We start from the raw sequence: 24,861 nt of genomic DNA, 5'->3' as shown, positions 1-24,861 counted from the left end.
AAAAAAATAGGATGCCAGCTTCGTAGGTAGTGGCAGCCTGACAGCGGCGATCCAGCGGCCATTGCTGGGCGACTGTGGTCTGATAGTAGCAGCGACCCAACTGTGGTGGTTCAGTGACAATAAAGGTGATGGCTGATTAACAATGGTTCGGTGGCAGAGGCGACCAAACGACGACGGTCCAATTACGATGACAATCGTGGCCGGGCAACGATGGCCTGACTATGATGCCGACTCAACGACAGTGGTTTGACTGTCGGTTGGTGGCCACAACAATGGTTCGGTAGCAGAGGCGACCAAACGACGGTGGTCCAATTACGATGACAATCGTGGTCGGGCAACGATGGCCTGACTATGATGCCGGCTCAACGACAGTGGTTTGACTGTCGGTTGGTGGCCAGACAATAATAGTATGGCAATGGTGAATGCAGTGGTCGTGCAACAGTTGTCAAGCGATGACAGCAGCTCGGCGACTGTGGTACAATAATGATGTCAATGGTGACTGGGCAACGGTAGTCCGATGATAGCCTTGGATCAACTGCGGTGCTCTGGTAGAGATGACAATGGTGGTCGGGCAACGGTTGTCTGAGAATGGTGGGGAGTCGACAATGATGGTCCAGTGGTGGTGGAGCTCGAGAAATATCAAGACCTTGGAGCTCATTCAGTCTTCTCTTCTCTCATTTCATGAAAACTGTGGGATTATTTATAAATTTTGGTAGTGACATCCTCTATAAATATTGTTAGAATTCAGACATCTCCATCGGGCGACCCAAAATATTTTCTTGGATAGGAGGATATTTTAGCGACACTTGAGTGCCTTAGTGATGTCAGAATTAAACGATATTGGGCTTGTCGAGATGTTTGATTTAACTATATACTTGTTAGATTTGGAGATCATTTGATTTTTTAAAATATATCTCAATGATTCTTACTATGCTTTTAAGAAGTGCTTGATGTGGGCTCACTTGGACTCAGATCAAGCTATGTTTAATGTCAGCTAACTCACCTTATCAAACACGTCATTTGAATTGTAGTATAAGTAATTAATTATTTAGAGCTCTTGGTCAAAATATGCATCGAGATTTGTGCATGATTAAAATAATTTTTTAGGGATGTATCTTGTACATGTAGGGGACGTTTGGGATCACTTTTATTTTTTGTTTTTTATTTTTTATTTTTATTTTGTTTTTGTTTATGTTTTAATTTGAAACAAAACATGTTTGCTATATTTGATTTTGAAAACACTCAAAACACCTAAAAGTTATTTTGAGTGCTTTTAAAAATATATTTATTTATTTTTAGAACTAAAAAATAACATCGTGTTAAAAACATATTAAATAAACATGTTTTTTAAATCGAAGGAAAAAATAGAAACAAAAACAAAAATTAAAATTGATCCGTAACAAACACTTAATGATATGTTTAAATAAAATAGAAAAAAAGGTTAAGCAATTGCGTTTGCGAACTTTTAGAAAATTAGTCTTTAAAACTCCTCACAAACAAATGAGGTTCTAAAGGTACCATCAATCCATTTTAACCTCCTTGATTATATCTATTGAATTGCTTTCGTAAACCAGAGCAAAGAGCCAATACATGATTAATTGCATCCTCAACGTACCATGTTGTAAAGGAATGTAGCTGCTTCTCTTATTCTCAATTGAAAATATATGTTAAATATTTATATACATTTCCATCCCTATAGATTTAAAGTTTCTCTAATATAAAAAAAATTCTATTATTAGATCTCCTCTAATTACATTACCTAATTTCAAGCTTCCTAATATACATGTTTTAGATTTATTACTTTCCATAACAGATTCATCCGACAACATCTGCTAAATGAAGTTGATAAATGTGTAATTTTTAAGTATTGAAGTGAAATGAATTGAACAAAATGTTGGTATGTTTGTAATTTCTACCAATTTTATTAGGCAGGGGTTTTCTTTTAATCAGCTTTTGTTTTTGCTCATGCAATTATAAGGGTTACTAAAATTTGATTTTTATTCATTCCATTGGTGGCTCAACATCTTAGATCCTCATTAGATTTGGATTTACCAATCTGAAAGATTGATGGTATAAAGAGATGATTTTTTTCGCTCAAAAATAGATTCTCTCTTTTAAGTCTTTATTATTAAGTTGGGATTATTCGAATGATGATGATTATTCTTTTTTATAAGATGGTGGTACATTCCATTCGGTGTGTATGCTTTTTGCTAATGTTATCCTTCTCGTGGATAAAACAAGAGAAAAAGCCCAGGAAAAACTTGAATTATGGAGGTCTACATTGGAGTTTAAAGACCTTCATTTAAGTGGAACTAAAGCTGAATACATGAAATATAATTTTAGTAGTAATAGCTCTAGTGACAGAAGTGTGACTTTGGGTGATCAAATTATTAAAAGTGTGAACGATTTAGATATTTTGGGTCCGTTGTTCAAAGCGATGGTGATATAGATGACGATGTTAATAGTAGAATTCAAGTTGGTTGGTTGAAGTGGAGGAATGCTTCGGGCCTTTTGTGTGATAGAAAAGTACCGCTTAGACTGAAAGGAAAATTTTATAAGACAGTGGTGAAACCTGCAATGCTATATGACGCTGAATGTTGGCCTTTAAAAGAGAATCATACTAATAAATTAAGTGTTGCCGAGATGAGAATGATTAAGTGGATGAGTGGCTTTACACTTAGAGACAAAATGCGAAATGAATATATTCGTGATAGGGTTAGTGTAGCTCCTGTGACGTACAAAATTAGAGAAAGTCGTCTTAGATGGTTTGGTCACGTTAAACGTCGACTATCAGATGATCCAATTAGGAGAGTAGATGTTTTGGATTTGGCTTGTGTTAAGAAAGGCAGAGATAGACCTAGGAAGACTTGGGCTTATTGTATTAAAAATGATTTTAATTTACTAGAACTAAATGAAAATATGATACTAAATAGTACTAAATAGGACGCAATGGAGAAAAAAGATTCATGTAGCTGACCCCACGTAGTGGGATTAAGACTTTGTTGTTGTTGTTGTGGTGATTAAATAATATGAAGATATTCGCTTTTGATGAGATTCTAATATTATGAATTGTGATTCTCTTATATTGAATTATATAGACTTTGCATGATAAGTTGCTAAAATTTGATAATTAGGCTTTAAAATGATTGCATTTTCACTTTTGCTGCAAGAAGGCATTCTTTTGAAACATCTCATATTTTTTATTGCTTTGCATTCTATCCAATAATTATAGTTTGCAATACACGCTATTTGCTCGTGTTGCTGATGCTCTTACGCTGGTTCCAAATCTTGCACACCCGTCGGTCCAGGAGGGACTGGTCCGAACCGACCAGACCCAACACCAGCAGGCCCAACTTAGGGGAGCGGAAACCCCTATTAGTTGTCGGGGATGATTCCAGTATGTGGGTGGGGCCCACTCAACCCTTAATTATGCACACACAAAGGGAAATTAAAGGGGTTTTGTGGGGAAAGTTTGAATATACCGTGAGGGATATTTATTAGGGTTAAGTAGTTAGGGTTTACTTTATATTTTATTTCATACATCTTTTCCTCTTGTTGTCTTGTTCCTACTGGCGTCTATGGTTTTTTGGAGAGACGACTTAACTCTCAAATTGTAGATCACCCTTGTATCTTGCTTATTTGCTTTGTTATTAATTGATTAGCCATAATTTGGGTTTTTCCCACCTAGTTCTCACAGGTTATTCGTTGATTTTGGCTTCAGTTTGTATCAAATTGATATTAAAGCACGATCTTGAAGAAATGACAACAAGAAAAGTTGATATTTTGGAAGAAAGATTGGAAGGAGAGGTAGGACAACTTAAATTCTGGATAGAGGAAAAATTTTCTTCCATTGACAACCTTTTCAAGAAGTTGTAGGAGATGATAAAGAATCTTATTGAGATACAATCCAAGGCTCCACTAGCAGCTCAATTTACAAATCCTAACCAAGGGTTGATCGAAAAATTTGGGGCCAGATCAAAAGGAAAAGAAATCGAACAGGAGGAACATGAGTAGGAAAGCATTCATCATAAAAAACTTCTCCCTAGGACTCTTAGGGAGGATTAGAGATTTCCGAGGGTGGGTGTTGGACTGAAATATGGAGGGATTATGCAAGGGGTTGGGAGAAGCATGAAGAAGGAGAGAAACCATAATGGGGTATGAATATGATCGAAGAAGGGAGTTTCACCCTAGATATATGGAGGGAAACACTAGAAGGATTAGGAAGTTGAAGATGCCGGTCTTCGAGGGGGAATACACACATGGGTAGGTATATCTGGTGGAGCGATATTTTACATTGAATGTGTTAAATGGGGAGGAGAAGCTCATGACTGCTGGGTTATGTTTGGAGGGAAAAACTCAAGCATGGTTTCAGTGGATGGAGGCTAGATACCCAATTCATTTGTGGGAGGAATTTAAGGATTACTTGTTCGAACGTTTCCGAGTCATTTAGGAAGAAGACCAATACGAATATATCTATGCCTTAACTCAGAAGGGGTTTGTCATGAAATATAGGGAGAGATTTTAACTATTGTTGGGACGGGTGAGGGAGATTTTTGAAACAATATCAGAGAACTTCATAAAGGGCCTAAAGCTCGACATACGAGCAACATTTTGTCTATTGAGAGTTATGTTTGAAGGGGAAAACCCTAGCTTAGTTTTAGTAGATGGATGCTAGATACCAGATCCGTTTGTGGGAGAAATTTAAGGATTGTTTGTAGGAACGTTTCAGAGCCATTTGGGAAGGAGACCTACACGAGTAATTCTATGTCTTAACTCAGAAAGGGACTGTCATGAATTATATACAGAGATTCTAGATATTTTCAGGATAGCTGAGGGATATTTTTGAAGCAATATTGAAGAACTTCATGAAGGGTTTAAAGTTCAACATACGAGCAGCACTCCGACTATTGAGATTGTGGGGATTGAAGAAGATGGTGGAGCTCGCTCAGATGGTGGAATACAAGAATAAGATGAAGAAGACCAAAAAAAGCGGCACACAGGTGGATTCCACAAGAGTAACTTGACTACCATGACACCGAAAACCCATACAGTGTCATTTTAGAAGGAGGCGCCTAAGGAGAGGAATATAGGGGCCCATCCCGAGTCAACTTCAAGCATCTCACAAAGGCAAAGGTGCAGGACAATAGAGCAATGATATTATATTTTTGATGTGATGAGAAGTACGCCCCAAGCCACAGTGCAAGGATCACACACTTCATGTCCTTTTAGTTTGTGAGGGGAAGGAGGTAGATAGTGAGAAGTCAGAGGAATAAACAGTGAAGAGGAGAACTTACACTTGGATGTAGTGGAGGTGTCCCTCAACTTGGTGTGATCACACCACTAAGGTGAGGGGATAGATCGGGGAGCAGCCAAAGTGGTGTTGATGGGTAAGGGGGCACTCTCAATTTCATCTCAAATTGGGTCGTTGCCAACTAGTATTGAAGCTAGTAGATACGAGAAGTTTTGGGGTCATGCTGGGGACAGAGAAGGTGGATAAAGGTCGAGGAATTGCAGGAGATTAATATTAGACACTTCAAGGCCTACAAGTGGTGGAGGACTTCCTTCTTTTAGACTTGGGAAGCACTGATGTGATATTGGGGATGAAGTGACGACAAACGATCATGGAGATGAATGGGTTGGAAATCCTTGACCACGAAGATTAGGTGGAGGGTAGAAATATGGTGCTGAGAGGAGATGCTAGCCTATATAGAACCATGGTCTCACTCAAAACTTTGGTATAGATGATTTGGGGGGGCAGGTTTGGGCTATTTGGAGTTACAGACTATATAGGGGACCCGAGTGCCCTAGTCAATAGAGTACCCCGAGTATGTTCAATAGCTTCTGCAACAGTTTTAAACCTCTTTAAACAAGCTAGCAAGGAGCACAAGCATACCTTTACATTGGAGTTCTTCCCATCAGTGTCAGTATCCTAAGATTCAAAAGGATAAGATTGAGAAGTTGGTACAAGATATGCTCGAGGCAGGGACTATCATGCTCGAGGCAGGGATTATCAGGCCAGTGTGAGCTTCTTTTCCAATCCAATTCTATTGGTGAAGAAAAATCATGATAATTGGATATTCTGTGTAGACTATAGGGCTTTGAACAAGAAAATTTTACTAGATAAGTTTGCTGAGCTATTGGATGAACTTTTTGGAGCAGTCATCTTCTCGAAGATTGATTTGAAGTCGGGATACCATCAACTCAGGATGAACCCAACAAATATAAACAAGATAACATTCAAAACTATGAAAGATACTTCGAGTTTTTGGTGTTGCCGTTTGACTTTAACGATCCGACCACATTTCAGTCTCATGAATTTGGCTTTCTAGTCTTAGCTCAGGAAGTTTGTTCTAATATTTTGGATGATATTTCGATCTACAGTCGTACATTAACTACGCATATGACACACTCGATAATTGTATTGAATACATTGAGAGAGTACCAATTGTAAGCTAACTTGAAGAAATGTTCTTTTGTGCAGTCACAGGTAGAGTATGTAGGGCATGTGCTAACCAAGGTAGAGGTAGCAATAGATCAGTCTAAGATTGATGCCATGCTGGATTGGCCTTTGCCAAGAGCTTGAAGGAATTAAGAGGGTTTTTAGCTCTCTTTGGGTACTGCTAGAAATTGGTGAAAGGGTATGACATGATTGCATTGTCACTAACGAAACAAGTGAAGAACGATAGTTTCAAGCGGGGAGAAGCAACATCATAGGCCATCAAACAACTGAAGAGAGCCATGAACAACTCTCCGGTATTAACACTTCCAAAATTTAGTAGGCCATTTGTGCTAGAGACTGGCACGTTAAAGTATGGATTGGAGGCAATACTCATGTAGGGCCAGCGGTCTATATTTCAACCAGGTACTCACTGTTAGGGTGATGCTCAAGTTCGTTTTCGAGCTGGAATTGATGGTTTTTGTCTATTGAGATACGACATCCCTATCTTGTGGGGCAACACTTTAGGTAGGATCAGAGAAGCTTGAAGTATCTGCTAGAATTGAGGATGACGATTGTGGAACATCAGGGGTAGTTATTGAAGTTATTTGGATATGATTTTGAGATCTAGTATTGCTCAAGGCTGGAGAATAAGGTCTCAGATGCATTATCGAGGAAGGTGGAAGAGACCCAACTGACAACTTTTTCAGTACTACTCTTAGATTGGGAAGCCTTGAGGCAGGAAATTAAACACGATGAAGGGCTGAGTTGGTATAAGATCCAAACAATTTTCCATGATACACATTGAGGGGACAACAACTACTCTACTAGGGATGATTGCCTATTTCAGGAAGGTGCTCATCGTCAGGACGTGATTCAAGTCCGTATATGACCGGGAGTTGATGGCTATTATCTTGGCCATTTAGAAATGGGGACCTTATCTGTTGGGGCGACACTTTATTGTCAGGATATATCAGAGGAGCTTGAAGTATTTGTTGGAGCAGAGGATGGTGACTGAGGATTATTAGAGGTGGCTATCCAAGGTACTTGAATATGATTTTGAGAATCAATATCACTTATAACTGGAGAATAAGGCCACAACTGCACCTTTGAGGAAGGTGGAGGAGCACCAGCTGATAGTTTTATTAGTACTTATGGTTTTAGATTGGGAAGCCTTGAGGCAGAAAAGAGAATAGGATGAAGGGCTGAAGAATATCAAGGCTGCGTTGCTACAAAATCCGAACAGTCATTCAAGATATTCATTGATGGGACAACTACTTTACCAAGGACAATGCCTGTTACCAAGGGCATCAGTGTACATCCCCAAACTATTGTAGAAGTTTCGCGACAACACGATTGGTGGACACTAAGGGGAACATAAGACATACAATCGACTATCGGTAGAGCTATATTAGGAGAGGATGTACAAATATTTGACTATGACACCAGAAGTGTTACTACAATCCCTAACTTTATCTTAGAAGTTTTAGGAGGAGGTGATGAAATATTTTATAGTGGAGATGATACCAGAATAAGTAGGAAATAAGTGGTAATGAAAAAGCCAACTTTATTAATACCTGAAGCAAATAAATGATTATAACCACACATTTGAAAGCAGGAAAAACAACAACACAAATACATGTGAATATCTAGGGCGAGAGCAAGACTGAAGGGGCTAACGACTCGACAATGGTTTAGGGAAACAAAAGTGGGTGGTAGCAAGCAGGTTAGCAGGTGATGGGTTTACTGACGTTAGCGACAAGGTGGACTAGGTTGGGCAGCAACAACAGGATGAAGTGGCTTACAGGGTCTATCAGGGAATCTGGGTGGATAGGAGACAGCCTAGGGGGGATAAGGGAGGGGGGCCAAGGGGGTCTGAGAGGATAGCTATTTACAGGGTATGAGGTGGGGGCAACAATAAGGGGGAAGAGGAGAGTAGTGAAGGTATAATAGGGATGACTGGGTGGTCTTGCAGTTGGGTAATTAGTGGCATACAGGAGTTTAGCGGGATGGCCCTTTGGATGGGGAGAAGAGGCGGGGGTAGGCGACTGGAGTGGAGAGGAGGTGCAGCTGGTAGGTCATGGGAATAGGGAGAGGGTGGTGAAATGGGAGATATTTAGCGTAGGGTCTGTTGGGGGAACAAGCTGCAGCTGTTTAGGGAGAAGCAGGTGTGGGCCGTGAAGTTGTGGGTTGACCAGGAACAATGAGTAAGACAACCAACATGAGGGGAAACTATGGGGAAGATAAGAGGAGATGATCACCACGTGGGGAAAGGGATACAACCGGAGCACCACCATTTCCATTGAATATAACTCTCGAAGGGGAACGCAGGACGTTGATGGCTGTCCTAACAAATTGAAATCAGAAAACATCCAAAAAACTGAAACCCCATGACACAAAAACCTATAAAGAATAGTAGATATGTGGAGGGGGTTGGACCCCCCTCCTATTAGCGGCAAGCCCAATGGCTAGGGCCTGTTGGTCCTAAACCCTTCTCACTAAACCAGTTCAGGTTTAGAAAGCCAGTTTGACCCCCTTGGACATTTCTCGGGATTGGGGCAACATCGATCTCATTTGTCAAAGCTTCTGTCGGCACATTGATGGTGATGAAGTGCTTTAGTTTTTCATGTGGATGGATCTTCAATTTTAGTCCTAGTAGGACCTAGATGCCACTGTTGGCACATTGATGGTGATGAACTGCTATAGCTTTTCGTGTGGATGGATCTTCAATTGTAGTCCTAGTAGGACCTAGATGCCACTGTTGGTTGTATTGTCTCCCAAACCATCAGAGGAGTTTGCTCCACCTGCGTGTGTACACCCATCTTTGTCCCATTTTCTGGGACTATGGGTCTCGCCTGTACTACTGAATCTTCCCGAAGTAACCCACGGTTGTTTCAGTTTGATGTGCAGTAAGAGTAGCTTGAATCTTCCCGCACAGTTTCAAGTGCTCTGATAGGTCGATCAAATAGACGTTGTCGTTTCAAAGCACATAATGGTAGAATAGGTATCCATCCACCTTTGGCACGCTTTGGGAGGAACTATAGATAGAAGAGTATTCTCACTAATCATATATTGAGCCATCTTAGTTGTAACCCACTTCTTCCCCTCATATTCTCACTAATTATCTCTCTTGTCTGGACATCGACGAGGGGTACCAAGATGAACTGAAAATATCCTCCGAATAACTCCACGTGATCTCATATTCTCACTAATTATCTCTCCTGTCTGGACATCGACGAGGGGTACCAAGCTGAACTGAAAATATCCTCCGAATAACTCCACGTGATATTCTCAGCATGACACAAAATGACCCCACTTATGACATGTTAGACCTCCCTTCATCGGGGTAATTTAGGAAGGGGTTTATACATATGAAAAAATCACATTTCTCTTATCTTGGGTGGCCCTGTATTTGATGTTGGTTCTTCCAACTCATGACCCTTTGGAACATTCAAGGTCATTCCTACTGATGTTGCATTTCTCTTATCTGGGGTGGCCCTGTATTTGATGTTGGTTCTTCCCTTTGGAACATTCAAGGTCATTCCTACTGATGTTCCTCTCAACGCCCGTGAAATGGTAGCTTGAGATACCAAATTCTTTGCAACTGTAACACTCTTTTGTTTCCTTCCCTAGGGTCTGAGCAACATTAACTATTTCTGATGATCCACCAACTGCACCGATAGCGGCTTGTGTCGTCAAACTTTGTTCTTCACTCAATAATTCACCAAAGCATACATCCAAACAAGAAACCATATCTCTATTCATTAACCCAACCCAAACAATTTCAAATTCAGGTCAGAGCTTCATTAAAAATTGATCGCGACACTCACTTCATAAATAGCCCGAAAACTAGCTAAGTTCTCTTTTGACACTTTAGCATAGATAATGCCAGAATATTTGCTCTATAAATTTAGGAAGTCAGAATAATATTGTTCAATTGAGAGATTACCTTAACTATAATTACTTATTTCAACTTTCAATTGAATGCATCTTACAGTATTATCTTGATTGTAGACGCACTTCAAGTATTTTCATATTTCTTTAACCGTGCAAAATGATCGATAAATCCCAAAATCCAAGAAATAATCCGAGCATCCTTTGCCTCCCATTAACCAAGATTTTTCGGCTCTGTAGGTGTTGGAGATGACCCATCAATGTGACCCCAAAGCTCATTCATTTTTAAAAACATCTTGAATTGAAATTCCCATGCTGCATAATTTTTTCGCTTAAATCTAATATCTAAGATTTCAGAAGACATTCTAAACAGAATTGTCAATCACAATTTGATTATCAAGAAAGTTGTTGATCGAAATCTACCTAAAGCCAAAGAAAACAAAGAGATAAAAAAAAACCAAAGAAAACCAAAATTCAACTTTTTGTCACGTGAATAGGAACGGGCGGCTATAGCTGTGCATGAAGAACAAAGATTGCGTTGGGCAAGGGCTTGGGTAGGCCAATAAAATTTGGGCTGGACTTAATGTAATGCTCGGCTCGAATAAGAAAAACCGAGGGGAGCTCTCGGTCTGAACAACAAGATTGGGGGGGACGGACTTTGGGCAGCAGGTTTGGCGTGAACAGGGAAGAATCATGCGCTATTTCAGTGGGAGAAGGTTGGTCGTCGGGTTAGGGAAGGAGAGATTGAATAGTGGTGAGGCTTGCAATGGTGCGATAAGGATGAAGCAAGGAGCAGCCTCAGGCAAAGAATCACACAGGGTAGAATCACGTTTGGACGCAACATGGAGGAAGATTGGATCGCGGATGAGACTTTCGACGATTTGCAGTAGAAGACGCCGAAGACGTAGGAAGCAGTCGAAGATGTCGACGAAGATGGAATGAGCTCGAGTCGAAGATGAAGACGAACGATTCCCAAAGACTAGCGAAGACAACGAAAGACTCAGTCTGAAACGATTTGACGTGGCTATGATACCATGTCAATGTTTTGAGTAAATAGATTGAATGCCTTTTTCTTTGCTTTCATTCCAATAAATAAAGGTCTATACAATCTATTTTAGGTAGTATAATAATACATAATAATTTGTAATAATACATATTCTTAATCTAAATATTCAGCTATAAGGAAAAAAAATATATTTACAATTAAGTTACAAAATTTAATTCAACAACTTTAAATAAGGAAATTCTTAATTCTACCCGATTTTAGTTATTATTGATTGATATTAACTTCATTCCATTGCGACACTCCTATAAGTGAGATGTTTTGTTAGATAGGAGATACAAAATCCCGCTCACTAGATGTGGGCATAATCAAAACTAATATATTAACTCTTATTTTCACCCGGTTTTCAAGCAAAGCAGTCCAAGTGATTTTTTTTTTGTCTCCTATATTATTTTCTTGTATTGTTAGATTGTTCATTCTTTGGCTTCTTGATATACGTGTTTTATCTTTCATGTTTTTTTTTTATAATGTGACAATACTCGGTAATTTCACCTGTTGTATTCATATAGTTATCATGCTATAAAGTTGCACTTCAACAAAATAAATTTGCCCCTCCAGCGAATAGAGAAGGTAGTATTACAATATGGAAATTTAAATTGTATTAGGCTATCTTTAGTTGCGATGGTTAACAACTGTGTTGATGGTAGACAACGGTTGTTAGACGTCAAAAAATTGGAGTGGATGAATGTCAATATTCATCGACAACGATGTCAGACAATGAGCGATAATGGATATCAGACATTAACATCGGTTAGTGATGGGAGATGGTGATTTTCAATTGGTGATGCGACCTTTCTTCTTCCCTAAGAGAAGATTAGAGGTCCAAGGAATCGAAAGAGAAGTTCAGACTGACAAAATACCATAAAAGGTTGAATGGAGGTTCCAAATAAGGGTCTTAGTTTTGGAATTCTCTTATGAATATTGTATTTCTTTATCTTGCGAATGTTCCAGACTATGTTGAAATAATGCATGCTTATAGTTTTTTGGAGGGATTTTTTTTTCCTTCATATTTCAAGATCTTTCAAATTGCGTCCCTTAATGCATTTAACTAAGGGACTAGACGATCCCTCCCTAGTTTAACTTGATGGATTTATTTGAGCCAAGTTTAGCTTGGGCAGCTGTTTGGCAGCCAATGATGAGCCAAAGTATTCGATTAACAAACAGAAGCCACCAGTGTATGGATCAAAAATCAAATGGTTGGATTGAATGTAACAATTTCAAGGAGCTGCAGAGTTTGATTTTATTGCCATTAAAAATGTTGTCTATGTCGTCAATCTTGGAATGGGTTTTTTTTTTTTTTTTTTTTTTACTCAATAAGAGCAATCCAACATTACCATTAGTTTGCAAATCAGAGGCCTATCGGGCTTGCAATAATTTAAGGAAGTTTTCATTGCTATTATTGTTTTGCTTCGTGAGCCCATCAATTTTTAGGTGCAATGTTTTTCCAAAGAAGAACCAAAGTACAAACATTTTGCTAACCACAAAATTTTGTGGTCTTCTAGAGGTATGTGCGGTTTTGAGGATTTTTTATTTTCAAAACTTGATAACCTACTAACAATCAGAGCACCGCTCAATATCTGAAGATAGACTCAACGTTATTTTGCTTCGCTGGCTTGTAATGTCTTTAGATTTGTATCATGGAAACTCATTGTCGGGACAACAAATTTGTATAAATTGAACTCCAGTCGGCTTCAATTTTTTCGTAAGTTTTTGATTTAATTTTAACTACTTTGCAGATCTGGAAATTTGCTTTAAAATTTACGGTTGATTGTATTTAATTTGCAAACCATAGAAACACAAATTTTGAGTTCTAATGCCTCTAATAGATTTTTTTATTTCAATTATTACATGAGTAGGTGACAATGGACAATTCTCTGGTGGGTTTGATATCAATGTTTTTGCTGAAGTTCAGAAGACTGGTATGAAATTAAGATGAACTGAAAGATGCAATTTAATATTTTTTCTGTGATATTTTGCTAATATATTTTGTTTGTTAGCAGGGGATGTATCAGTTTTGTCGGACGTGTCTGTTGATCTGGTTGTGAATACGATTGAAGGTCTGAACTCATGTTGGCAACTGCGTTATGTTTCTCTAACATACAGTGTCATAAATACTACTTTTTAATTCGTGTATTTATGTTTGTTGCTATTTTTCAGATGCCAAAAAGCCTTCGGTTGCTGCCATTCAGGGGCTTGCACTTGGTGGTGGTTTGGAATTAACCATGGTTTGTTGATACTTGATCCCTTTTTGCACCAATATTATTATTTATTATGTGAAATTTATATAAGTACCACCCAATTTCTATGTTTTTACATATCTAACACCTAAACTTTACTTTTTAGATTTATACCACCCAAGTCTTTCATATCACATAAAAAGTGCCACTATTTTAATTTAACAACTATCACCTTTTCATACATATGTAAGGTGGCATATATGTAAAAATTGAAGTTTAGGTGTTAGATATGTAATCCTGTATGGAAATCTTCCTATTATTATTTATTTTCAGTTTTAATTTTAATAACCTTTTTCTTTAGGGTTGTCATGCTCGCATATCCACTCTGGATGCTCAGCTAGGGTTGCCTGAGCTTAGTCTTGGAGTTATTCCTGGATCTGGAGGTAACGCTTGTTTTGCTTTATCATGAATTGTTGCATGAGACATTTGTTTTTATTCCTTTTTAGTGTATTTTTTTTCCTGCATATTATCAATAAATTCATAACTTCTTCGTAGGTACCCAACGGCTTCCCAGACTGGTAGGGTTGTCAAAGGCCATGGAGATGATGTTGGTGAGTAAATTCATTGTTTTCTTTCCTCTTAAAATATTTCTTATCTTTTGTAAGTGAGGCAGTTTAGAATACGAGTTTGTTGTGAGTATTTGCATTTTTGCTACCCAGCATTCAAGTGTTTCTACTTATTCCTGATTTTTTTTTTTACATTCAAGGTTTATTTAGAACATTTGCAACTCTTGAAAAATATCGTCATCATCATCATCATTTTGTTATTCGTAACACACCAATAAACTGCCCGTAATTTGAAGGAGAGAGTTTAAGGATGAATATAATAGTTCTTGTATTTACTCAAATGAATAAGACATTCATTAGCCTGCAGGGTTAAATGTGTCATTAGTTTCTTTACAAAGTTCTGCAAAGAACAAAAAAATTTATATAAGGTGAAAGTACAAGTTTTGTATATATTAAGTGTTGAAATTCAGAATAATGCGAAATAAAGCGGAATTAAATGGGGATATTTTCATTGATATAAAGGGGATATAAATAATCCTTTACATGAATCCTAGAATAGTAAAGGTAATATAAAGTAAATAATATGAAAGGAAAAATATATCACATAATATCTCCAATTAATCAACTCATATTAATTATTTTGGAGAGAAAGGAAATAACGTAAAATAAGAAAAGAAATAACTTTTGATCCAAAAAAAATAAATATAAAATATGAAAGAAAATAACGCCAAATCTAAGGAAATAATTATTCTCATAACTTCTTACAAGAATAAATTATTTCCTAATATAATTTCTAACACTCCCTCTCAAGTTGGAACATAGTTGAAAATCATCTTTAACTTTGATTTGAAAACATCAAATAATGTGCGAGGAAGATCATGTAAAGTAGAACGTGAAGTCTTCGTCCCGTACTTCAATTGTTATTGATTACAGTTTCTGCAGTGTCTGTAGGTAGGCGGAAGACTCCTACAGGTAATGCTGCTGGGGGGTTTGCAGGAAAGTAGACAACTGCGGTTGTCTGTGATTGTAGTTCCTGCAATGTCTGTAGATAGGCGGAAGACTTTTACAAGTAATGTTGCAGGGGAGTTTGTAGGGAAGTAAACAACTGCGGTTGTCTTTGACTGCAGTTCTTGCAGTATCTGTAGGTAGACAGAAGAATCCTACAGGTAATACTGCATGGGAGTTTGCAGGGAAGTAGACAATCAACAGGAAAGTTACAGGGTATGTACTGCAAAAAAAAAACTTAGGAGATCGGGCTCGCTACAGAAAAGGCTCCAGAGGAGGACGTGTTGCAGGAATAATTCAGGTGGAGGGTATGCTATAGTGAAAGTTCTGGAGGAGGGCATGAAATAGAAATAAAAACTCCGAAAGGGGACCTGTCGTAGGGAAGGGTCTGTGACAGAAATTCCCAATGACAGTGAGAACCTGTTGGAAGTGGTCAACTTGGTTGGTGCTATCAACAAGGTGGGCAGCCTTGCCAAAGTATGGATGCCAATGGAAATGACAACAGCCTCAAGCTCCTCATGTTTGTAGATAGAACCAGAGTAAACCTCAACGTTAGGATTCTTAGTCACAAGAGGACTGATGTTGTAAGGCTGCAGGAAATCACGGAAGCTGGATTGCTGGAAACGAGGAAACCAGATTGTTGTAAACTTGAACAACTATATGAAATCAGGGAAGCCGGACTACTGGAAACTAGGAATCCAGATTACTGCAGGGAACATACAAAAAACCTGCGAGAAGGACCTGCAGGGAAGGCGACGGGACAGCTGTACCTCTAGGGAAAGCTGCACCTCCAGTGTCAAGGGCCTGCAGGAAAGACGGCGGGAAAACTGATATGATCGTGTATCAGAATTGGGCACAAGTTAATGCTCAAGTGCATGATGGCCCCATATCCTGACAACAACAACCACAATCCAACTGTTACAGTTCAATGTTAATCAGCTAGATCCTTCAGACAAGAGTAATTGACAACATCTAAGATTCCCTCCACAAGCGACATAATGCAAAGGAGTGCTTCCCGCTTTGATCAAATTCATCGAAGAACCATAATGAAATGTGAAGGCATGTAAATCAAGTACAAGTTGAACGCACTCAACATAGCCATTCAAAGCTGCTATGTGAAGAGCAGTGTTGTCATCATCAGCTTAGTAGTCAATGTTGCATGTGTTTCTGTCATTCTGAGGCTGCTAAATGCTGTGGAAGCAACTTAGAGACAACCAGAACTGGTGTTCCCTCCCAGGGCAATAGATAACCGATCAAGACACTCTTGTCCCACACTATAGTTACTTGTCTCTCCCACATCTTCATCCTCGGTTTTAGCACTATGCTAAGAGGGGTCATCCTCAATGGCTAGCAAGACCATCATAGACACAACGAAGAGGCTCCCAATGAACTGGGTCAGCCTTCTCATCATCCGCGGCGCTCTCACATGGGCTCAAGCAAGAGTCGAACTTCACCGCAATATGCCTTGTCCCTTCCTCCGGGTGATCAACTCCAACAATCTGAAGCACTGAGGAGAATCAGCGGGGGAATAACTTGGGAGAGAAGTCCACCACGTTCACAAGGGATTGGATCTTCAGCACAGTTACAGGGAAAAATCAGATAGGCGCAAAAAGAAAATATCTCCTCTTCGAAAATGCAGGACAACCACAACTTTGCGAGCTCCCTTTCGATCGTGCGCTCCCGTTGCCCGAGAGAATGAGTCCCTCCCTTGCCCCAAGGACGATGGTAGGAAGAGAATCTGACGTCTCTCGAAGGATGATCAGTGGCTAAGGCACAAAATTTGACTCTAATACCAATAATGCAGAATTAAACAGAGATATTTTCATTGAAATGAAGGGGGGTATAAATAACCCTTTACATAAATCCTAAAATAGGAAAGATAATAAAAATGAAATAATATGAAAGGAAATATATATTACCTAATATCTCTAATTAATAAATTCTTATTAATTATTTGCAGACAAAGGAAAAAACATAAAATAGAAAAACTTAAAATAGGAAAGGAAATAAATTCTAATTTAGGGAAATAAATATAAAATAGAAAAGAAAATAACTCCAAATCTAAGAAAATAATTCATTCCTCGTAACTTTTCACAAGAATAATTATTTCCTAATATTACTTCGAACATTAAATTTAAATAAGAGTGTAGTGGGTGACAGACTAAACAATAACTGTGAAAAAAAAATCATCCACTTAGAAAGAAGTGAAGTACTTTGTTATAATTCAACGAAAATAATAATCAGAGAAAATACTTCAAACAAAAGCAAACTACAAAAAAAGGAAATGTAAATGTTTTAAACAAGGAGAAGAAAAAGATCATGTTAAGAATTTGGACTCATTTGCTATTTTAATCCAAAAATCTCGTCTTGTTGATATTTTTATAAGAAGTTGCTTCTTATTTTCATCAAGCTTTTGATGATGAGCTAATTTGTTATAGAGGCTACGGTAACTTTTTCATTTTTATCTTTTTTTTTAATAATGAGTATACTAAATCGATAATATTATTTAACATTCCTTATGTTAAATTTTCAATAATGTCATTACTAGTTGGGTTGATGTAATTCACATGAAACTCAATCTCAACTTTACTAATACTTACATTCATATTTTCTGTCATAATTTAAGCATTTCTTATAAACCATACAGGGCATATGGATTTTCTTGGTAGTTTAACACAGCTACTTACCCCAGGGTACATCATAATAAGAGCATTGGGTCCTGGCGCTGTATTTTTCATTGATGATTAAAATCTGGGGCATCATGAGGATTTTTTTTCTTGTCAAAAATTTATATTATAAAGTAGCTATCATGTTTCATTAATGTTAGACCTTTGACACTGAAATGATGTTTGGAGAACTTAACGAGTTGCTTTCAAATAAAACTAAAAAATATTACCAAACAAAGAAAAAAAAAGGTAATTCCAGAAAACAACAGGTCCCCAAAAAATGATTAGAACAAAACAAAGTTCCAGGTTCCTGTTTCAAGAATAGCCATTTCAAGCTTGCATAAAGGTTATATCCAATATTTGGTTCTCCTTCTCCTAATTCAATCGTGAGAGAGCTATCTCAGCACTTCCAGGGAAACGGGAAAGAAGACATACAAGCTAGTTTGGCTGAATCGTTTCCAGCTCAGCTGTAGTTAAAATCAGGAGTACAATCAGGTAGCCAAACTATGTAAGAAAGCAAGTCTAGGCTTTAGCTTAGGCCCTGTTTGGGGTTTCTTCTCTCGTTTTCTATTTTATGTTTTTATTTTTTTTTTGTTTGTGTTTTGATTTGAATTAAAGTATATTTAGTTGTAATAGTTGTTTTTAAAAACACTCCAAACTTCTTTTAAGCGTTTTAAATATTTTTAAAAATAAGGTGATTTGTTTTTAGAAAGAATTATTTCTAAAAGTAAAAGATAAAAATATATAAAAATTATACGATCCAAATATATTTTCAAAAATAAAAGTGGAAAGAGAAAATAAAAGTGATGCCAATTGGGCCCTTAATAAACAAAAAATAGAGAACCTGATGTTGTATAGCTTCTTGATTAAGGAAGTCAGTAGTTTAGTGGCTTGTCTTGGTATTGTCATTCCAAACCTGACTGGCGTCCTCCTACTGTGTTTGCCTTTCTTTCCATTTCAGTGACTCGTAGTTTTTTAAAGAAGGCTAATGTGGGCATGTTATTGCTTCAAGCACATTATATGTAAGGCCTTCCGTCGTTGTTGTTTCTAGGACTCCCATGGTAGTCTGAGAGAGACCGGGATTTCAGAATTTGCTAGAATGGCCAACTACCTTCCTAGCTACCCAAATGCTGCAAGTTGGACCAGGCAATGCACTGGCAGAAGAGAATGCCCAAGGTTCGAAGTTTCAATCAGGGGTTGAGATGTAAAAATATTAAAATGATTTTAATATGATTTAAAGTACGTAATAAGAATGTAGTAATGATATTTTTACTAATTCAATATATAATATTCCAAATAAATATTTTGCCTCTTGAATATTTTGAATATGATTCTGAATCAAAATTTTAGGTTACCATATTTTAATTAATTTTATGTAAATATTTTATTTCTACCTAGTCAAAATAAAAAAAAAAGTCAAAAGTTAATCAATATTAGAATTGGGCAATTGATAAGAAAAAGGGACTGATACATTGATGCCTTGGTTTAATAGTTAGTTCTGTGTAAAAGCGGTTTTAGAATTGGATTAAACTGGTTGGAGGACTGGTTCATGATTGACCTGGTTGGACTTGTTGGATCGATTTTTAAAACTATGATTTCACTTTCCCAAGCCACCAAGACTCATCTATTAATAATTTGGATATGAGAACATCATGGAAGCAGTAGTTGTTGATTTATCCAACCATATGGAGTTAACATAGACCTCTCTCTTCCAGTAGGAAAGTGCCCTCTTGCTGATTTCCTGTTGCTTGAATTGTGCAGATTTCTGTACTTGATAGTCCCTGGGAGATGGATTCCAAGTTTCGGGATCAATCGTGACAGAGTGCTGGACTCCACTATGATTTCCCTTTCTATTGCTCTCTAAAATTGGTAAATACTTCCCAAACCAAGATGTAATCTGAAATTTAACTTAAAAAAAAAACCTTTCACTTGGTAAAAAGAGTGGTTGGAACAGACAAGCCTCCCTCCAAATCTCTCGGCCCCTAAATTTTTATACTGCCCCTATGAAGTTAAGAAAAAGCAATTCTATGCTAATTGGTTGATTACAAGAAGGACCACCATGGGCTAAAAGTATTTTAAGATTTAACTATGCGATTATGTCACCCTTTTTATGGAGTTCCATATCTCGTGCCTTTATGTTCTAACCGCATAATGCTTGGTTTTACTAGTTTGGAAAAACAACTCTTCATCAACCCATCTTTGCATAATGGATACAATATGCATATTGCAAAATTTTATTAATGTCTCTGTAAATTTTATTAATCTTTGAGATTACTTGGTACTTAAGATCCTTTCAGCCAACCACAAGGGATCTCTTCCGACCTTTACCTTGACAACCCCGCCTTCATATAGATGATAGATCAAGCACAATGATGGGAAAACATATGAATTTTAGCAATTTCTAATATTTTAAAGGAATTTTCATATCCCAAGCTCATAGGTCTTCAGTATATTTTGTTAAAGGACATTTTCTAATCATTGCTCGAATAACAATTCACTAGTTGGTATATTATTAACACCTTTTAGAAGATGTTACAAAAGATTTTCTAAACATTGCTCCAATTACAATTCACTAATTGGTTGATTAACTGCTTTGTGGGTTATCTATTTTTGCCTTAGTTTTTTCTAAATCCATTTCTTTGTTTATTGCTTGAAACCTAGCCAGATTTTTAAAGTTTAAATTTTAAAATGGTCCCCAACTATCCTTATGTGGTCATTTTAATCCCAAACTATTACATTTCTCCAATTTTGTATCTCAATTATTCATAATTGATTTAATATGGTCCTTTATGGGCTTAATTGGGATCAATTTTATTGACTGACGAAATTAAGATCAATTTTGTATCATAATTTTTGTACGAAGGATCATTTTGGAGTTATTTTTTCTAGCTGACAGAGTAAATTGGAGAAATGTTTCTTGGGACTTTTCTTTTTATAATACCTATCTGGTGATTGTATAAACATGGATAGTTTATTTTGAATAGTTTTGTAAAAGTAATATGACCATAATTATTTTTTGAGTTCTAATACTTCAATCCATCTTATAGTCTTATAATATATATTTTTTTCGCCTAGATTTTCTTTTGCTAAAATACATGACAAACATAGAATTATCTATTTGCTCTTCTGAATTTCATACCATGGATGTCATGACAACATTATTTCATTTGTATGTGACATTTTTAGATTCTCATACTAGCTTGGTAGGTTTTCCAATGGTTATCTGTTTATTCCCTTTTATTTTCTGTTTTAAACCTAAAAAAATCTTATTTGTATGATGAGTTGGTTAGAGTTTTCGAAGGTGCCTAAAAAATATTAGCTTATACTTCTTGCAAGTGTGCCACTCTCATTCTCTGATTTCCTTGCACTCAGTTAATTTAAAACGCGCTCTTTTTTCGGCGTTCTATGTTGTCATGCAGCTGTCCAAGTCTATACGAGCTAAAGAAGGGAAGGAGCTTGGCCTAATTGATGCTGGTGCTTCCCCCAAAGAACTATTGATGGTTGCAAGACAATGGGCTGTTGAAATAGCTGAAAGACGTAAACCTTGGCTTCGCTCACTTCAGCGGACCGACAAACTCGGTTCTCTTTCTGAAGCATGTCAAATTGTTCATGCAACCAGGCAACAAGCTAAAAAGTCTGCTCCTCATATTCCTCAACGTCAAGTGTGCCTTGATGCAATTGAGGAGGGCATACTTTTTGGGGGATATGCGGGTGTCCTGAAAGTAAGTATTTTAATGTGTCTGCATCAACATTTTAGAGAAAGGTGTCAAAATGGTCTCATCATTCTTTGTCGGGATCATTTTAATCCCGAAGTCTATAAAACTGTCAATTTTCTTCATACTCTTTTAAAGGGGGCTAAAATAGTTCTTCTTGTGGACTATTTCAACCTATATTAAAAGATTTAGATGTTAATTTAGCACTTTTATAGACTTTGGGACTAAAATGGTTCCATGTACATGGCACAGGATTGGCACTTTATTCTAACATTTTATTTATAGAAATTATGTAGTTAGAACAAACTAAAAAAGCAGAGTACCCTTTTGAAATGCACTGGGATTTGAGTGTGGCTGGCTTAGCCGTCAAATATTATTTGTCTGCTGCTTTTCCCGTTTGATAATTTACAATCTGACGCGCTAAGCAAATTTACCGATTTCAGGAGGCAAGACTTTTTAAGGAGATAGTATTGTCTAGAAGTGCAAAAAGTCTTGTTCAAATCTTTTTGGCTGAACGTACAACTTCCAAGGTACTATTTTTCTGTCTGTTTTTATGCCATTTTGCACGACAATCATTTATTACATCCTAGAAGGCAATTGCCTCTCTGCTAATAGGGTTTTTTTATCTACGACAATCATTTATTACATCCTAGAAAACTTATTTTCTCTTATAGGCAATTGCCTCTCTGCTAATAGGGTTTTTTTATCGAATTTATTTTTTAACCTCTTCATTGTTTAGTTCATGTTAATTTGCTCATGTTCTGACCGTACACCAAAGGATAAAACTTTTGCTTTTTAGAGAACAGTAATGGAATTACAGCTACTGATAGAGAGAAACGTCTCATTGATTTTGAAAAAAATCATGATAAAATTGAGCAGTTTTCATGGTTTATTGATTTTGAGCTTCAAATTAGTTGGATCCATTTAATGTCTCACCATGAACCTTCTTTAAATTGGATCAGATGGTCCACCAATAATTATCCTTACCTTGACCAAATGAGCATGTTGTGATGTCCATAAAATGAAGGATACTGTTAATATAATAATTCTTGTCCTTATAGTATCATTTATGTGTACAATAGTAATGTACATGCAACAAAATATCTAAAGTTGTGTAAATGAGTCAAGCTTGAGCAAATTGGTCCCTAGCTTGTGCTTGACTTGTTTGAGCATGTATTTGTTCTTCAGTATGTACTTGAAATTGTTCATGAATGCATTGTTCATTTGTAATGCTCCATTTCAATTACCGTGGGATGAGGAATCAAACAACCAACTAGTGAGAGGAAGAGAAGAAACGAGGGGAAATGAGGAAGCCGGAGAAGAGGAATCGAACAGTCAGGAAGACGAGGTGAGGAGTCCGGAAATTAAAGGTTACTTTCGCCCTATAAAGGAATGTGCTTGAGAGAAGCAGAGGTGTGAACAACTTACCTGAAGGTCGAGCTTATCTACGACAGGTGCCTTTGCCGATCAAAGTAAGTTGACAGAGGAAGCTCGCGAGCTGTGCGAGAACAGAGGAAGAAGTTGTGCGTGAGTTGAAGTAGAAGAAAGAGAAGAGCAATGTAAGGAAGGAGTCGAAGAAGAGGAAGTTGAGGAAGAAGCTCCCTAATGCCTGCGATTCAGCTCTCGCGCACAGGGAAGCTCTCTCGTGCACAGTGGAAGGAGCTCATGTGAGGAAGTGAGGTGCGTAATTAAGGTTTGGCCGAAGATTATAAGGTGGGTTTATTAAGTTTTTTAATAAATAAATAAATAAATAAATAAATATATAATACAAATAGGTTGTATAAGTGGGCCCAAATAGGCACCCAACCCACACAAAAAACCCAAAAAGGAGATTTTACATATAAGATCAATCGGGACGACCCAATTTAGTTCTGCCTCTGCCTCTAGTTCTCGGAAAGGAACCAACTAAAAAATTGTCAAGGTGCGTACCATTACCCGAAGTAATCAAAGTAGCATCCATTAGATTCCTTAAGTAAATCTCCATTTTTCTTCTTTCTCTTGGAAGTGTAAACATGTCACTCCTCATCCAAAGATTGTTGCTCATTTGGATGAGGTGGTATAGCTGTAGTAGAAATATTGCCAACAGTTGTACCCACAATTGGTTCTAGTGTTTGTGAAGTATGAGGTGTCGCCTCTATACTAGATACTTTTTGAAGATGGGGAGCCGTAAGGTTCTCCTGATTATCAGTCCGAACACTATCCTTTGTAGGTAAGGATTATTCAGTACTGTTTTCAATAGGGTTTGAAAGTGTAGGTTGCCCAGCAGAGCCATCCAACACACATCAATCACAGTAACAGTGTTGTCAGGGGGGGTCCACAGAGTTAAAGCAAACACCAAATCCTGTCCTGTGATAGTTTTCTCTCAAGGTGGAACATATATGTCCAGAGCAGTGAGGTTAGATCCATCCTTATTCACTTGATCTTTAGATTTCAAATTAGGGTGGAGCTTATGACATTTACAAGAGTATGCCTATACATCTTACAATGAGAATAATAAAGAAGTCCATGTTCTATGACGATTTGCTGCCAATATCCATTATAAGTTGTACTCAACCAGATTTCAATAACATCAGGTAAAGTAATATCTCTTTATACAAGTATTCTGGCCACAGGAGGTCTGGTTAAGTTGAAAGTGGGTAGATCTAGCATCATAGGGTTCCAAGTATGACCCCAATAGAGTAAATAACCTGATGATTAAAAAAGTGCAGCTTGAGACCAGGTAGACTAAACCATACTGATACAGTAGGAGATTCATGATTGAGGTCAAAATCAGGAGACCACTTGAGTAATTTCATTGACTTGTCTGCAATGTTAAGATATTTTTTGGAGAAAATTCGAGTGTAGTCTTCAGTCACGGTTAATTGAACACATATCTCTCATTATGAGTCTCACTTTCCACTTTCTTGCTAGTTTGAGATCATCAAAACTTTTTCTTCTAACTTCCATAGGTGAGTGCCCCTACTGAAATTTTTCAATAAGAGCGAACTTGAATTTCTCAGTCAGGGTTGAAATTTTTAAGTTAGCGAAAAAAGTGTTGTTTTCTCACTTTTCCTACTTGCATTCTTAATAAAGGGGCAGTCACATATATCATCACGACAATCCCCATCACGAAACATTCCTTATAACTTGAGGGGACGACAATCGCCGACTCCACTTGAGGATTACCCACAACGTGGGCAAATGAGGCTTTATCAGTTTCAAACATAGCAGGGAAATCCGGAAGGGGCGAAGCGGAAAACGAGCTCTGCCAAGTCGAGTAGAGGGCAAAGTAAAAACGAGGACCCAAAGACGGTCGGAGCGAAGCCGCTGAGGTCGAAGCCGCGAAACAGTCGCAGGCGACG

At 37.5% G+C, this 24,861-nt stretch overlaps 1 protein-coding gene and 1 long non-coding RNA gene across 2 annotated transcripts in view; both read left to right on the top strand.

The window, feature by feature from the left end:
* The window catches only part of LOC110020962 (peroxisomal fatty acid beta-oxidation multifunctional protein-like), a 35,029-nt gene that overhangs the window by 843 nt on the left and 9,325 nt on the right, over positions 1-24,861 (top strand). Inside the window, exons 3-12 of the mRNA XM_020719270.1 lie at positions 4,849-5,015; positions 9,893-10,012; positions 12,981-13,095; positions 13,250-13,312; positions 13,394-13,450; positions 13,551-13,618; positions 13,932-14,013; positions 14,126-14,181; positions 21,227-21,529; positions 21,964-22,050. Coding sequence (XP_020574929.1) covers positions 4,849-5,015; positions 9,893-10,012; positions 12,981-13,095; positions 13,250-13,312; positions 13,394-13,450; positions 13,551-13,618; positions 13,932-14,013; positions 14,126-14,181; positions 21,227-21,529; positions 21,964-22,050 — 1,118 coding nt within the window. The remainder of the gene's footprint in view (positions 1-4,848; positions 5,016-9,892; positions 10,013-12,980; positions 13,096-13,249; positions 13,313-13,393; positions 13,451-13,550; positions 13,619-13,931; positions 14,014-14,125; positions 14,182-21,226; positions 21,530-21,963; positions 22,051-24,861) is intronic.
* LOC110020990 lies at positions 9,646-10,748 on the top strand. Its single transcript, XR_002293592.1, has 2 exons — positions 9,646-9,892; positions 9,974-10,748. It is a non-coding gene; the product is annotated as an uncharacterized LOC110020990 (long non-coding RNA).

The sequence above is a fragment of the Phalaenopsis equestris genome, unplaced genomic scaffold (assembly GCF_001263595.1).
Source record: "Phalaenopsis equestris unplaced genomic scaffold, ASM126359v1 Scaffold000114, whole genome shotgun sequence".
NCBI classification, from domain to species: Eukaryota; Viridiplantae; Streptophyta; class Magnoliopsida; order Asparagales; family Orchidaceae; genus Phalaenopsis; species Phalaenopsis equestris.
This window is presented reverse-complemented; position numbering and strand designations above follow the sequence as displayed.